General features: G+C 34.8%; 3 protein-coding genes across 4 annotated transcripts; 2 read left to right on the top strand and 1 right to left on the bottom strand.

Annotated features, from left to right (window-relative positions):
- Window positions 1–504: 504 nt before the first annotated feature.
- Window positions 505–1,773, bottom strand: LOC103500584 (60S ribosomal protein L37-3-like). Its single transcript, XM_008463937.3, has 4 exons — window positions 1,654–1,773; window positions 1,430–1,565; window positions 1,006–1,107; window positions 505–770 (listed from the first exon to the last, which is right to left on the bottom strand). The coding sequence occupies exons 1-4, from the start codon at window positions 1,654–1,656 to the stop codon at window positions 724–726; spliced, it is 288 nt and encodes a 95-aa protein (XP_008462159.1). The 5' UTR covers window positions 1,657–1,773; the 3' UTR covers window positions 505–723.
- A 1,082-nt stretch (window positions 1,774–2,855) lies between these two features.
- On the top strand, window positions 2,856–9,007 carry LOC103500582 (uncharacterized). Of its 2 annotated transcripts, XM_017047369.2 has the most exons (9): window positions 2,856–3,082; window positions 3,666–4,292; window positions 4,369–4,457; window positions 5,562–5,915; window positions 6,379–6,672; window positions 6,754–6,999; window positions 7,081–7,302; window positions 7,535–8,099; window positions 8,520–9,007. In XM_017047369.2, exons 1-9 carry the CDS (start codon window positions 2,947–2,949, stop codon window positions 8,729–8,731), a joined length of 2,745 nt encoding a protein of 914 aa, XP_016902858.1. In that variant the 5' UTR covers window positions 2,856–2,946; the 3' UTR covers window positions 8,732–9,007. The 2 variants fall into 2 exon arrangements, with proteins under 2 accessions (XP_016902858.1, XP_050947159.1); XM_051091202.1 differs by lacking the exon at window positions 2,856–3,082 and having other exon boundaries at window positions 4,239–4,292; window positions 5,578–5,915.
- On the top strand, window positions 9,008–12,197 carry LOC107991904 (uncharacterized). The gene is made up of 2 exons (XM_051091208.1): window positions 9,008–10,990; window positions 11,086–12,197. The coding sequence occupies exon 2, from the start codon at window positions 11,427–11,429 to the stop codon at window positions 12,054–12,056; it is 630 nt and encodes a 209-aa protein (XP_050947165.1). The 5' UTR covers window positions 9,008–10,990; window positions 11,086–11,426; the 3' UTR covers window positions 12,057–12,197.
- The last annotated feature ends 1,291 nt before the right edge of the window (window positions 12,198–13,488 follow it).

Below are 13,488 nucleotides of genomic sequence, written 5' to 3'. Positions count from 1 at the left end.
GTAATTCATTTGAAAACCAATGGTTACGAGTTTACAATCATAAAATTTTAAGTTTACAATCATAAAACCAATGGTTACGATACAATCGCAATTATGATAAATTTTAAGTTGATATATCATACACACACCCCTTCTCCCTATTTCGCACAGCGGGTTAGCTCGAAGTTGCATCAATAGAGCAGTCATTGTTATAAAAGAAATGAAATTCCTTAATAAATGTCCGAACTGGATATTCCTAAAATTACCGATTCGTTGAAGTACAAAAATAACGCAAACCATTGTAGCTAAAAATTAAAAATGTCTCCCACCTTGAAGTGTATTGTATTCAAACTACCTTTGAGAAAACAGATTTTCTACTATCCGACCATCTCTTTTCGCCATGATTAAAACCTCAAGATGACCCAAATTCATTCTAGTGATTTGACAACGATTCTCCCAAAAGATGCACAACTTTGGAACGAATAGGAGTAGGTAATAGAACATACTGGAAAATGCAGAAGCAAGTAGCAGAATACGAACAATCTGATTCGTCGTTTGTCCAAAATTCAAACAATACATTTTAAAGAAACAGTACATTTTAAAGAAACAGCGATCGTTCAACTAAATCATAAAAAGCCAAAAACTAGAAAAACAAAATTATATGAAATGATTCTCAGATGAGTAAAACCCCTACTGAAAACTATAGGTGGGTACTGAAATTAAATTGAACTTTCTTCCAAAACCTTACGCTGATGCTGCAGCTCCTTTATTCCTGGGTGCAGCTTCAGTACCTAACCACAAACCCAAAACATTTCGGTCAGAGTATTGTTAAAAATTGGTATTAAAACCCAAAATAAATGATGGGTGTGTTTGAATTGACTTCGAGTGTTTGCAAGGGCAATCAAACAGTTCATAAACACTCAAAAAGTCAATAAAAACGAGCTCAATGTAAATGGGGAAGTAAGATTAGATATAACAAAACCTATGCTCTGATATTAATAAATAATGAACACAATATCATCATACCCTCTCTGAAGCCGCTCTTGAATCTACGCGGAACATGGCGCAAGTACCTCATCCTTCCAGTTCCAGTTGTCTTTCTTCTAATTGCCTTCACACTCCAGTTATCTAAACAAAGCCCAAAGCCAAAGAAAGCAATCAAAACCAATCCACAAACCATGGAACACTACAACCCATACAAACGTCTCGTGAAGTCATATTACATCACCAAAAGAACGAATCTCATCAATTATCACACATACTTTAGCCTCCCCGTTCATGGATAGCACCTCAATACTAACTACTAACTACTGTATACACAGAATGTTCACTAAACAAATCCAAAGCAGCCACACATTGAATCAAATTAAACACGAGTTGAACATCCGATTTAGATCAATCTAAGTAAAAAGAAGCTTGACGAAAATGCAGAAAAATGGATATCACTCACATTTGCGCTTGCGAGCAGCCGGAAAAGCACATGCTGCACAACGACTCTTCTGAAGATGGAAGCTGCGGCGGCCGCACCGTACACAGAGAGTATGGGTCTTGTTCCTCCTCTTACCGAAACTGCCCGTACCCTTTCCCTGTAAATTAATCGAACAAGAATACAGTGATGAAACCAACTACGCATACGAGTAAATCAATGAAGAAAGGAAAGGTGAAAAGAGGTACCATTGATGCAGGACGAAGAAACCCTAGGGAGGAAGAATTCTCTCTGCAGTTTGGCTATGGGGATAGCAGTAAGGAAAATGGCTCTTTTATATGACCGAAATACACCGTTTAGGGTTTGAGCTTCAGTTTCTAAACTGTTGATGAAGCGGCCCACTTTTTGAGAAAGTTGGACCGGCCCAATATTCAAAGCTTTAGAAGTTTCCAGCCCACTTTAAATTGGGTCGGTTGGCCCATTAGTTCGATTTAGTCCATTTTGTAATGAATTTCACTTTTGGTGGATGAAATATATTTTGATTAATTAAGCCATTTATTTTCTATGTTAATCCTATGTATTAACTTCACTTTGATCACTCTTGAGAGGATTATAATGTAAAACTAAGATTTAACAATGTTTGGATAAATTATTAAAATGTAGTCTGAATTTACTTTTAACTGACATTAAAGTGTATTAGTAACTAAAAAGTTTGTGATTTGAATTTCCAACTCCCAATAAATACACCATATCTCTAATATTGAATATTTATCCAAAAAAAAAAGTATTCATTTTAACAATTTTTATTTCGAAATATTGAACTATTTTTTAAAGCGATGTACTTTTTCCTTATTTGATAAAAAGTTGCACCCGACTTTTATTAGTTTTCTATAAGTTAACAAAGAACCAACCACAAACAAACATCGTAAAAAAACGAATGATCTATATTAACAACAATAATGACTTAAAGTGATATTCAAGCTAATTTTTAGTGCACTGATATCACCAACCACGAAAGGGTAAAGCTTGTCGTGTAATATTGTAGACTATCAAAATATGAAAAGAGAAACCTTCATGTCTTCGCAACGATACTTTGTGCGTGTGCATCTATATAAGTTTAGAATTTTGATTATTATAATTATAGATATTTACACTTTTAGCACAAATAATTTTCAAATAATTTTTAATTTGAAATTTACACCGACTTAATTAGGTGTCGTGTTTATATAATAAATAGTTACATTCGTAAAAAAAACATTAGATTTATATTGATAAGGATTTAAAAAACATAATTTCAATATCTAATAAAGAGATTGTGAGTTGAATTTAATTTGTAATAATTCTATTAGACACAACCCAAATGGGGGTTGGTTAGTTGATATCATTAAAGATGAAAATTGACCTTTGCACTTTTAAGGCAATTTTACTTGAAACAACATTGTGTATAAATACGGCTTCGCGCCCTACGGCAACTGAATAAAACTGATAGAGAAAAGGCGCGAAAGGGTTGGGCTGCCGACTGAGACCGTGAATCGAAGAAGATGGAGAGAATACACGAAACGGAACCCGAATTTCCGGCATTTCCGTACAAGCCCTACTCGATCCAGTTGGATTTCATGAAGGCGCTGTACAAATATCTCAACAAAGGCGGAATCTCCATGCTTGAAAGCCCCACTGGTTACGTCTTCTTCTTTCTATTTCTTAGTTTCATCGGTAGCTTTTGGTTTGGTTAAGTATTTTTGGGATGGGGAATGGAATGAAACTCGAACAGCATTTGTCGCTCCTGTTTCATACGTTACGAGATTCCTTTTTCATTACTGTTACCTATTATTACTGGGTTATGATGCTCAGTTGTGGTTTCCTGATATTTGAATCCTTACGATTGTAGACGTTCACCAACGATCTTACTTGAGAAATGTAGGATCCCATTCCGAGTCTGGGTGAATTTATCTCTATACTAATTAGAACAATGCTTGAGCTTGAAGTATAGGATTCGATGTATGTCTTTTGCTTTATTGTTGGATAAATTTATACTGTTGTTAGATCAGAAATTTGAGTGGATGGAGGAAATGCGGCATTTCTTGAGATGAAGAATTGGGATAAAAGTAGTTGCATTTGAGCAATTTGCAGTGTTTGTAAAACTCGAGGGTATTTGCTAGTGAGAATTCAGTTTAAGCAAAAAATTATTTAATTTTTTCCTCTTTAGGAAAAGAAATATTTTCTTTCTATTTCTTGATTGAAATTTATTCTGCTGCTGTAGGTACGGGAAAAACTCTAAGCATCATATGTGGCGCTTTACAGTGGTTGGCTGACCAAAGGAAGAAACAGAATGGTGAGATACAAGATGGGCCTGACAAGACCAGCCCAAATGAAAGCCAGTTTAATTTGGACGACGAGCCTGATTGGATGAGGAAGTTTGTTGTAAGTCAAGATCATCACAATCAGGAGAAGAAGAATAAGATAAAAGAATTTGGAATGGGATTAGGAAGACATAAGAAAGAAGGTTCCAAGAATAATCATCAGAACTTGTTTCCACAAGAGGAGGAAGACCATTTTGTTACAAGGGAAAAAAAGAATATGCAGACTCCAAATGATAGTCTGGAGATGGATGATCAAGAGTTTTTGGTGGAGGATTATGAAAGCGACGATGAAGTGGCTCTTAGTAGTGGGAAGTCAAAGAGGAAGGTCAGTGGAGTTCCAAACAGTTCATCTAGTGATGATGAAGAAGAACAAGAGGAATCTAATAAAGAAAAGTTGAAAGTTTACTTTTGTAGTCGAACACACTCACAACTATCACAATTTATAAGGGAGTTAAGGAAGACTGTCTTTGCAAGTGAGTTGAATGTCATTTGCCTGGGTTCTAGGAAGAATTTTTGTATCAATGAAGGTACATATATCTCCTGGCTTTTCTCTAATGTGTTTGCACGTGTCTGTATTCCTTACACTACTGATGCATGTTTCAGAGGTGCTCAAACTTGGTAGTGCAAGTCACATGAATGAAAAATGCTTGGAGCTTCAAAAGAAAAAGACTACTGACACATCCAAAGCCAAGGTATGTGATAGTCTAGCGTCAGCGGTAGATTGGAACTTTTTATCTATAACCTGTCTATAAAGGGAAAGTCCTCTAGCAAGTTTATTTATTTTGTTTTTGTTTGTTTGTTTGTTTGTTTTTTCGATTTTATGGAGTGTTTGGCTTGAAAAGAAATAGTAGGAATTTTCAAGGGGTTGATTGCTCTCAAAATGTTAATTGGTATAATTTTGGTTTAATACTTCCTTTTGTGGGTAGGCCTTTTAGACCTATTGTAATTATTACTTAGGGGTTATTCTTGGATGAGAAGTCCTATTTAAAGGTTGGTCTGCTTTCTTGTATGCCCTTGTATATCACAATGAAAGATAAAAAAAATAATTATCAAAATTGAGATTATGAAGACTCTACATTTGCCAAGTTATAATTTCTAAAGAATAGTCGAAACCTTAAAAAACAGTGCTTGTTTCCAGACTTCTCATTCTCAATTATTTTCTGAGAATAACTGTCTGCATGTATTTGGCAATTAAGAGGTTTTTTTCTTCGAAGAATCATTTAATTTGGAACCTAGTTTTGCTCATTATTCTAGCATTTACCATCCTGCTACTAGCAGTAGAATTTGGTCCACATTGTAAATAATGTGCACATATTTGACTAAATTAACTATAGTATGTCGCTCACTTTAAAAAAAAAAAAAAAAAAAAAAAAAAACTAAAATTAGGAAGGAAATCAAACTGATGGGAAATGATGAAATTTATTTATTTTTCATTGATCTTTTGAGACATGGGTACTTTTAGGTGTATGAAATGCAGACTTTTCATCTGGCACCTTGTTTGCTAAATAGTTTCATTGGGTTCATCCTTACTCATTTATCATTTTATCGATTGTAAATTTGTCTTCTCTAAGTTTTATAGCATTGCACGACCTTACTCGAACAAGGTCTGCTCTAGGTTGATGTTTGTGTCCTTGATTTCTAGGGAGACAGAATTTTTGTAGAATTGCTTGCCACCATATTGCACAGACGCATGCATCTCTCTCCCATTGTTAAAGAATAATGTTAATAGTACTTTCTATCATTGGATTTGGAGATTTCTGGGTTTGCTATGAACTTATGGTTACATCCATTTACAGAAGTTAGCTGGTGCAGGAAAAATGTGCCGGACCAAGGCTTCTTATGGGTGCCCAATGCTTAGAAACCCAAAATTACAGAAGAATTTTAGGAGTCAGATCTCTCAAAGAGAAGCCTTAGACATTGAAGATCTTATTCACCTTGGAAGAAAGGTGGGAACGTGTCCATATTATGGCTCCCGAAGTTTGGTCCAGGGTGCTGATCTTATCGTCTTACCTTACCAGTCTCTTCTGTCAAAATCATCCCGTGAATCTCTTGGCCTTGTTTTGAAGAACAGCATTGTAATTATTGATGAGGCACACAATTTAGCTGATTCACTCATAAGTATGTATGATTCAAAGATCACTTATTCGCAGGTATGGCTACCAGCTTTATTGAATTCGGTTATTCAATATGTTAAAAGCGGTAAAAGAAAATAGACACCGAGTTACATGGAAACCCGAGCCCCAAGAGAAAAACCATGATCTAACTTTTCTTATTATTATTTCATATGAATGAAGAATACAAAGGGGAAAATAAATAGACAACAAGCTATGATAAAAAAGGAAAGAAATTAGGTTAAATCTTTCCGTGGGCCAAGTCACTAATTCTAACACAATACAATTTTTAAACTTTGATAAGAAATAAAACCATGGTACCAGGTTATTTATCTAGTTAAGTGTTTTTGAGTTTTTAATCCTTGTATAGAATCGATTGCCTGGTGTCCCTTTATATGTCCTACAATCAGCACCCAGTGGGCAATGGCATGTCTAATTTTTATAGAACTGTTTCTAAGTACTTTGTTTCCTACTGGTAACAAATTTCCAAACTTACCTACAGCTGGAGAATGTGCATCACCACATCGAGAGGTATTTTGAAAGATTTTGCAGTCTTTTGGGACCAGGGAATCGGAGATATATTCAAACTCTAATAATAGTTACTCGGGCTCTCCTTAAACTCGTGCACAATGAGGAAGCGTCTTATGTGGAACCTTGTCAAAATAATAGTACTGGAAAAAATGGTGCTTTGGACTATTCAATGGCTATAAATGATTTTCTCTTCTCTCTCAACATAGATAATATCAACTTTGTAAAACTACTACAGTATATTAAGGAAAGCAACATCATGCACAAGGTATGTCTTTCTTATTTGTTAATTATATCCACACATGTTGAATGATTCTTCTTATATTGGGTTAAGATTTAAATTTTCCAGGTTAGTGGGTATGGAGAAAGAACTACTAAACCAAGAAATGACTTGGGAATAAAACCTTCTGGAGAATGTTACGAGAAGGAAAGTACTCTCTCAAGCTTTAGGGCATTAGCTGACATGCTGCTATCCCTTATTAACTTTGATGGAGATGGAAAAATGATCATCTCTAAGAACAGACCAACATGCTTAGGGGATCATGGAGGATATATAAAATTTGTGAAGCTTAGGGGGGACAAGATATTTTCTGAGGTTTGCAAAAAAAAAAAAAGAAATTTATATCATGAATTTTGGGTACTATACCTTATTCTGAGACTTAAGTTAATCTTGTAGGTTGTAGATCAAGCACATGCTGTTGTTCTTGCTGGGGGAACTTTACAACCTATAGAAGAAACAAGAGAGCGACTCTTTCCATGGTTACCCCCTTCTCAGTTGAATTTTTTTTCATGTAGTCACATTGTTCCTCCAGAAAGTATTTTGCCTATGGCTGTTTCCTCCGGTCCTTCTGGTCAGCTTTTTGATTTTAGCTACAACAGCAGAAGCTCATCTGCTATTGTAAGGATATTACAGGCTTTAGTTGATTTGTACCCATTTTCTTCTCACTTTTTACCTTGTATTTTATCATGTTTTTGTATTGTTCCTGTTGTTTTATTCCAGATAGCTCAGATATAAAGTAGTTAGCTTTTTTATATAATGTAGTTAGCTTTTTTTCTTACTGTTCAGTTGCTCAGCTTGTTTCCTTGTTTGTTTTACAGTAGCTGATTGCTTTATGGCCCTGACTTTACAGGTAAAGGAGCTAGGGCTTTTGCTTTGTAATATAGTAACTGTGGTTCCAGAAGGAATTGTTGTGTTCTTCTCTTCATTTGATTATGAAGAACAAGTATATGGTTTATGGAAAACTTCAGGCATCCTTGACAGGATTCTGAAGAAAAAACGTATATTCAGAGAGCCTAGAAAAAATACTGATGTGGAATCTGTTCTTAAGGAATACAAGGAAAACATCGACGCATTGTCTAAGAAGGATCCAAAACAAAATATTTTGTCTACTAGTGGCGCGGTGCTATTTGCTGTTGTTGGGGGAAAATTATCTGAAGGCATCAACTTAAGCGATGGGATGGGTAGGTGTATTGTCATGGTTGGCCTACCCTACCCAAGTCCATCTGACATTGAGTTAATGGAGAGAGTGAAGCATATTGAAAATCTGGGGAATTCAAATTCCATTAAAAGTTCGAAGTTTTATAATGATGTTCCTAGTGGAGATGTTGAAACTGGTTTAGAGATCTTGAGAAGTTGCAAAAGAGGAAAAGAATATTACGAGAATCTTTGCATGAAAGCCGTTAATCAGTCAATCGGTAAGTAATGGTTTCCGTTTTCTCATTATGGGAGACATAAGTTATCCTCCTAAATGAACTATCGAATTGAATCGAGTTGTGTAGTTTGGGTTTGCTCAGTGCCTATTACTTTCAGCTCAATCAGAGAATGGCTGACTTGATTGTTTTGGTTGAAATCAGTGCTAGCATTTTTAGTCTCTCCAAATCTGATTGTTTATTGATTATGCTTTATACTTGGCCACTTAGTTAACTACAGCAATAAAAGAATCTTGCCTAGATGAGATCTTGATCAGGCTTGGAAAGAGTAATCCTGGCCACCGAATTGGTAGTTTTCCCTAAATCTTTTAGAGTTGTAGTGATAATGTAGTGTTCTCTACATCCAAACCATTGCGCTCTCATCTTGTCTTTATCTAATGCCTGCCTTCCTTGCCTTTTTTACAGGTAGAGCGATTCGACATATCAATGATTATGCAGCAATTTTACTGGTTGATGTTCGGTATGCATCTAATTCTTCAAAGAGAAGCTTTTCACACCCAGCTGACAAGCTTCCGAAGTGGATTAAGGACTGTCTCATTGCTTCAACTGAGAATTATGGTGAAGTCCATCGAAGGTTGAATCAGTTTTTTAAAGTTAACAGAAAGATGGGACAGTGAATCCATAGTACAAATTTATGTTGAATCTGCCTTCATTATTGAAGGCAGATTCATATACCCTACTTACTTGAGAAAGGCACCACACAGACCCTTTCTTCACCATTGTTTTACTTTGAGTGATAATTTTGATTATGGCAGTTGGTCCCAGTAGGAAAGGTCAAATGAGCTGTAACTTAGATTCGCGATTGAATTGTGGGATCTGTGAAACAAGCCCAACTTATACATGTATATATTGTTACCTTTCTTCTATGACAAATGATGCACTTCTAGCCCCTATTTACATTTCTTCCCAACAAATTATATTGGTGGTGGCTTTCTTCCATCGGTTCTTGTAACAGTTTTGAGATGTTTCAACAATGTGTAAGTTTTTAACAACTAAGAACCAAGATGTATAGCATATTGATCTCTACACTTTATTTTGAGGAGCCTAGCTGGGTAAGTATTGAACAATAAGATCTAGCTTTGTTCTTTTGCATTTCACTGATGCCATACCCACCACTTGCATGCTTTGCCACAGCTTCAGTTTGAATGACTACCTGCCTGATTTGTTTTCTTTTACCAAATAGATTATCAAGTCTTCACATGCAGGGCATTTGACAAATCTTGCTGTCATATCAAGCAACAGTTTGCCTATTCAAAAGCTCCGTGATTATAGATTCTTTTCCAAGGTAACCAACCAATAATCATGGACTGTTATCCAATCCTTAATTTTTTTATATGGTGATTGATGGTTTCACTTTAAAGAAAATCCCAGGTTTCCTACTTAATAGGGGTCGTTTAAATAGGGCCTCTGCGTGTGGCCATATAAGTTTGTGCCTGAGTGTGGTTATAAGTAGTCAAAGTTAATAAATTCAAGTCAAAAAGTTGATTTGTAATTTCGTTGATAAAGTTATACAATAATTCCCTGCGTCTGAAAGAAAGTAGTTTACAGTCAGGAGTTAGATTGGTTTAGGAGGTTGGATTCAGTTGCTTTTACTTAGAAAATGACTTGGCTCTGAAGATATTAGTGATGCACCTTATCCTATCATCAGTTGAGAGCCTTGGTAGTACCAATCTCTTTGCATACTGGGGACCAAAGAAGCCTCACATAATTATGACCACGATTTCTCAACTGCATTGAATGAAATTTAATGCAGAATGTGTTGTGTCATTCAAAGTTACAACTCTCAGCGTCCATTGTTTTTACAGAAATCTACTAAATGAAATGAAATGTTATAGATATCTTGATTCAGATGCGATCATCCCTTGTCTTTTTAATGTACAAATTTCTCCCCAATCAAGCATGTCTTTTTCATTCATGATTCATCAGGTCGAGTCTGGAATTATGAACGTTATAGAATTTGGAATTGTCTTCAAGGTTGAGTTAGTAAAACCCACTTAGTATGCAAAATTAACAGCAATAATTGCTAAATTTCGCCATGTTTTTTAGTTTCCCCATGAAAGGCCAATTGCCCTAAATCCACTACCCGTACCTACAAGTTGCAACTAACTGTATTTTTCATTTTCTGAATTTTTTTAGTATTTTTCTTTTAGTTCAATGTGTGTGGGTATGGATTCAAACCTCTAAAGTGGGAGGTTTGAGCCAAAGAGTGAAGTTATGAAGTTTTGGGGAGTTGTAAACTTTTGGGACCCACAATGTAAAGAGTCAATACGGTATAATTATTGATGTTTTCTAGTGTGAGACTTGCAAACTCTTTGGCTCTTTAGGTCCAACAAGGAGTAGGGACTAGAGTTCACAACTCCATACTTCCGAACTTTCTACTCTTCCTTGGCCCAAACGCACTCGTAAGTTCTTAGTCGACAATATAATACCTACTTGGTTCAAGTTGTCGATTCTTTTTTCTTTTTTAGAATATTATATCACAAATACAAATAAGACAATTTGAATGTACAATTCTATATTTTGCAATGTTCATTCTTGATTGGTAGCCATTTTCTGTGGCTGAATCATTCTTGTCTCACTTTTTCTCTGTTTAAATTCTAAAGTTGTCTTAATTGCCGTATTGTTTGATAGGACAAAAAAGATAGTATGCAGCAAACCTGCCATTCAAAATTTGATCAATGGTGAATTGACTCTGCTAATTTGAATTAATCTTTCTGTTACGTACTTGATTGAAAACAGGACAGTCTGAAATACCAAAAATGAATATGTTGCCAATTCCCCTTTTGTTTCATGGGGACATCCCTCTTTAATTTTTTGCTGGGACCATTTGCCAAATGGGTCCTTCATGGGCCGGGGATTGCCTTTACAACAATTAGGTACATGCAAACAGTGGATTTAATGTCATTACACTTTTAACACCCACCATCTTTAGCTTTGCATCTTAGTGAATGCCCTGCTCTTTACACTACAGGTAGTCAAAAACGAAGCATTCAAGCTCATGGGATTCCGTGCTACAAATTAACAAAGTTGAAGCGGTTAAGATTTTCAACTTTTAGAGAGAGAATGGCCCAAAAGGAAGGAGAGGAAGTTAAAGGCAAGACTTGGAATTTCCACCTACTCTGGCATGGTCTTTAGGTAACCACGAGAAACACGAATTGTCTCTTTCTTTCTTCTCTGTGTTGCAGAAATATTTAGTGAAGAAAGCAAGAGAGAGAGAGAGAGGTAGAGAGGTTTCTTTCTTCTTGCAAACAGACCGAGAGTTAGCAAAGTTCTTTGATTTTTATACCACGCTATAGCAATAGCAACAACCAAATGCTGCTAAAGGAAACCATCCACAAAACCAACAACCTCTTCCATAAAACTCTTGAAAGCTTCAAGGATTTATTCTTCAAAGGGTTTCAAAAGCTGCAGAAACCCACTTCCTTGATCACCTTCTCTTGCAGCAAAGGAAAGCCACAACATACCCATCCAACAGATCGACTCTACATTGATTTTTACGATGAGTGGCAGTCCACACTCCAAAAAGCTGCAAAGAGAAGCATTGACAAAGGCAGTGTGATCGCATCCAAGGAAAATGTGAAGCAAGAAGACACAATCGTTGCAATACAAAGCCCTCCAAGGAGCAAACAAGAGAAGGCTGTGAAAGAGAAGAAGAAACCAGGAGCTTCCCATCTTAGAAAAGGTGATGTTAAAAACAGTAGTACAAGAAGTAATGGTTTAGTAGAAAAAATGAAAGAATTGGAGATGCTGGATAGGAGTGATATGGAACAAGAATTGGATATAGAAGAAGCAATTCATTATTACTCTCGCCTTAGAAGTCCTGTTTATCTTGAAATTGTGGACAAATTTTTCATGGACATGCACTCAGAAATTTCTGTTCCTGAGCCTTCAGCTAGGAGTATGAACAGCTCAAAGAGAAGAATGGGGTCCATGAGATTATAGAATTTTTCATGTTAGTGAACTATATCTTTTACCTATTTTCCCCCCCTTTTTCCTTCTTTTTGGAAAATCTGGTTTGATTGTATTTCCATATTTGTATTCCTCTATTGCTTCTGAGAATATGCCTTTTTGTGTGATTACTGATTCATTGCCTCATTTTGTTCATTTCTGTATAAAAAGTTTCCAATAAAAAAAAAAAAAGAAGAAATTTATTGTGCTTTTAGCAATTCCTTGATTTGGTGTGGTTTTCAGCAATATAAGAAACAAACTTGATTGATTTGGAAAGGCATTATATTATGTCACTCTACAACTTGTTCCAAAGAAGGAAATTATGTATAGTTTTCATTAACTCTTAACAAAGATTCTATGATCCAAAAACTGCCCAAATGACAATTCATCTCTACACATTTTGTTCTTTTTATTTTAAAATTTAAATTTAAATTTAAACGAAACTTTCCATGAAAAATGTATTTGGAATCACTTTTTATATGTATGAAAACTTTTTATTTGTCTTACTAAATTACTCCCAACAGGCATGTAATGTTTTAAATTCAATTTGTGATTGCAAAATACAACTTTTTTAATCCTAATAGGAAAGGGAAGAAAATGGATCATATTGGATCCGTCAAATTCAACAAAGGCATTTATAAATGGAAGGTAACATGTTCATAAATATTAGACTTTGTTTACTTTGATTAACGTTGGAGCAATCAACAAATTTCATTCCTGTACTATTAAATGTTTAAATCCAATATTTTCGAAAAGAAGGAAAGAGCAATAGTAGAACAGTTAACAAAATATTTATACTGCATAGAAAAACCAGGTGTAATGAATTTTATTTATTTTATGGAGTGTATATAATTTATCAATTTTTTCTATTTTTTAAAAAATTTCGAAAAAAAAAAGAAATATGAACGTGTTTCTATAATTTATGGTGGAGCAAATGGAAAAAAGGTAATCAACAAGAAAAAAGAAGAAAATAAATAAAGTAAAGGGATAGTTGCAAATGTAGCAATTATATTCAAAATAATTAAGTACATAACAACAATTTAAAAAAATTGCAAATATAGCAAAATCTATAAAAGTCTATCAATGATAGGGATCTATATAGACTAGTAACAAATGTTGGTCTATCACTGATAAATTAGAAGAGTCTATCAACGATAAAAGCCAGTCTATCACCGATTTTGCTATATTTGCAATTTTTTTAAAATATTGCTACAAACTTAATAATTATTTTAAAAATTGCTACCCATTATAATTACCGTAAAGTAAAACCATTGAATTTTATTCAACGTGGAAGATAAAATTTAAATATCAGAAAAATAAATTTAAAAACTAAAATAGCAATCCCACGACCAAAATATTATTTTAAAAAACATCTTTATGTGAAAACAGACATAACGCTTGATTTTGATCACATAATTCACTCTAC

Source organism: Cucumis melo, chromosome 1, assembly GCF_025177605.1.
Source record: "Cucumis melo cultivar AY chromosome 1, USDA_Cmelo_AY_1.0, whole genome shotgun sequence".
Taxonomy (NCBI): domain Eukaryota; kingdom Viridiplantae; phylum Streptophyta; class Magnoliopsida; order Cucurbitales; family Cucurbitaceae; genus Cucumis; species Cucumis melo.
The sequence above is the reverse complement of the archived record's forward strand: the minus strand, read 5'-3'. Positions and strand labels throughout refer to the sequence as shown.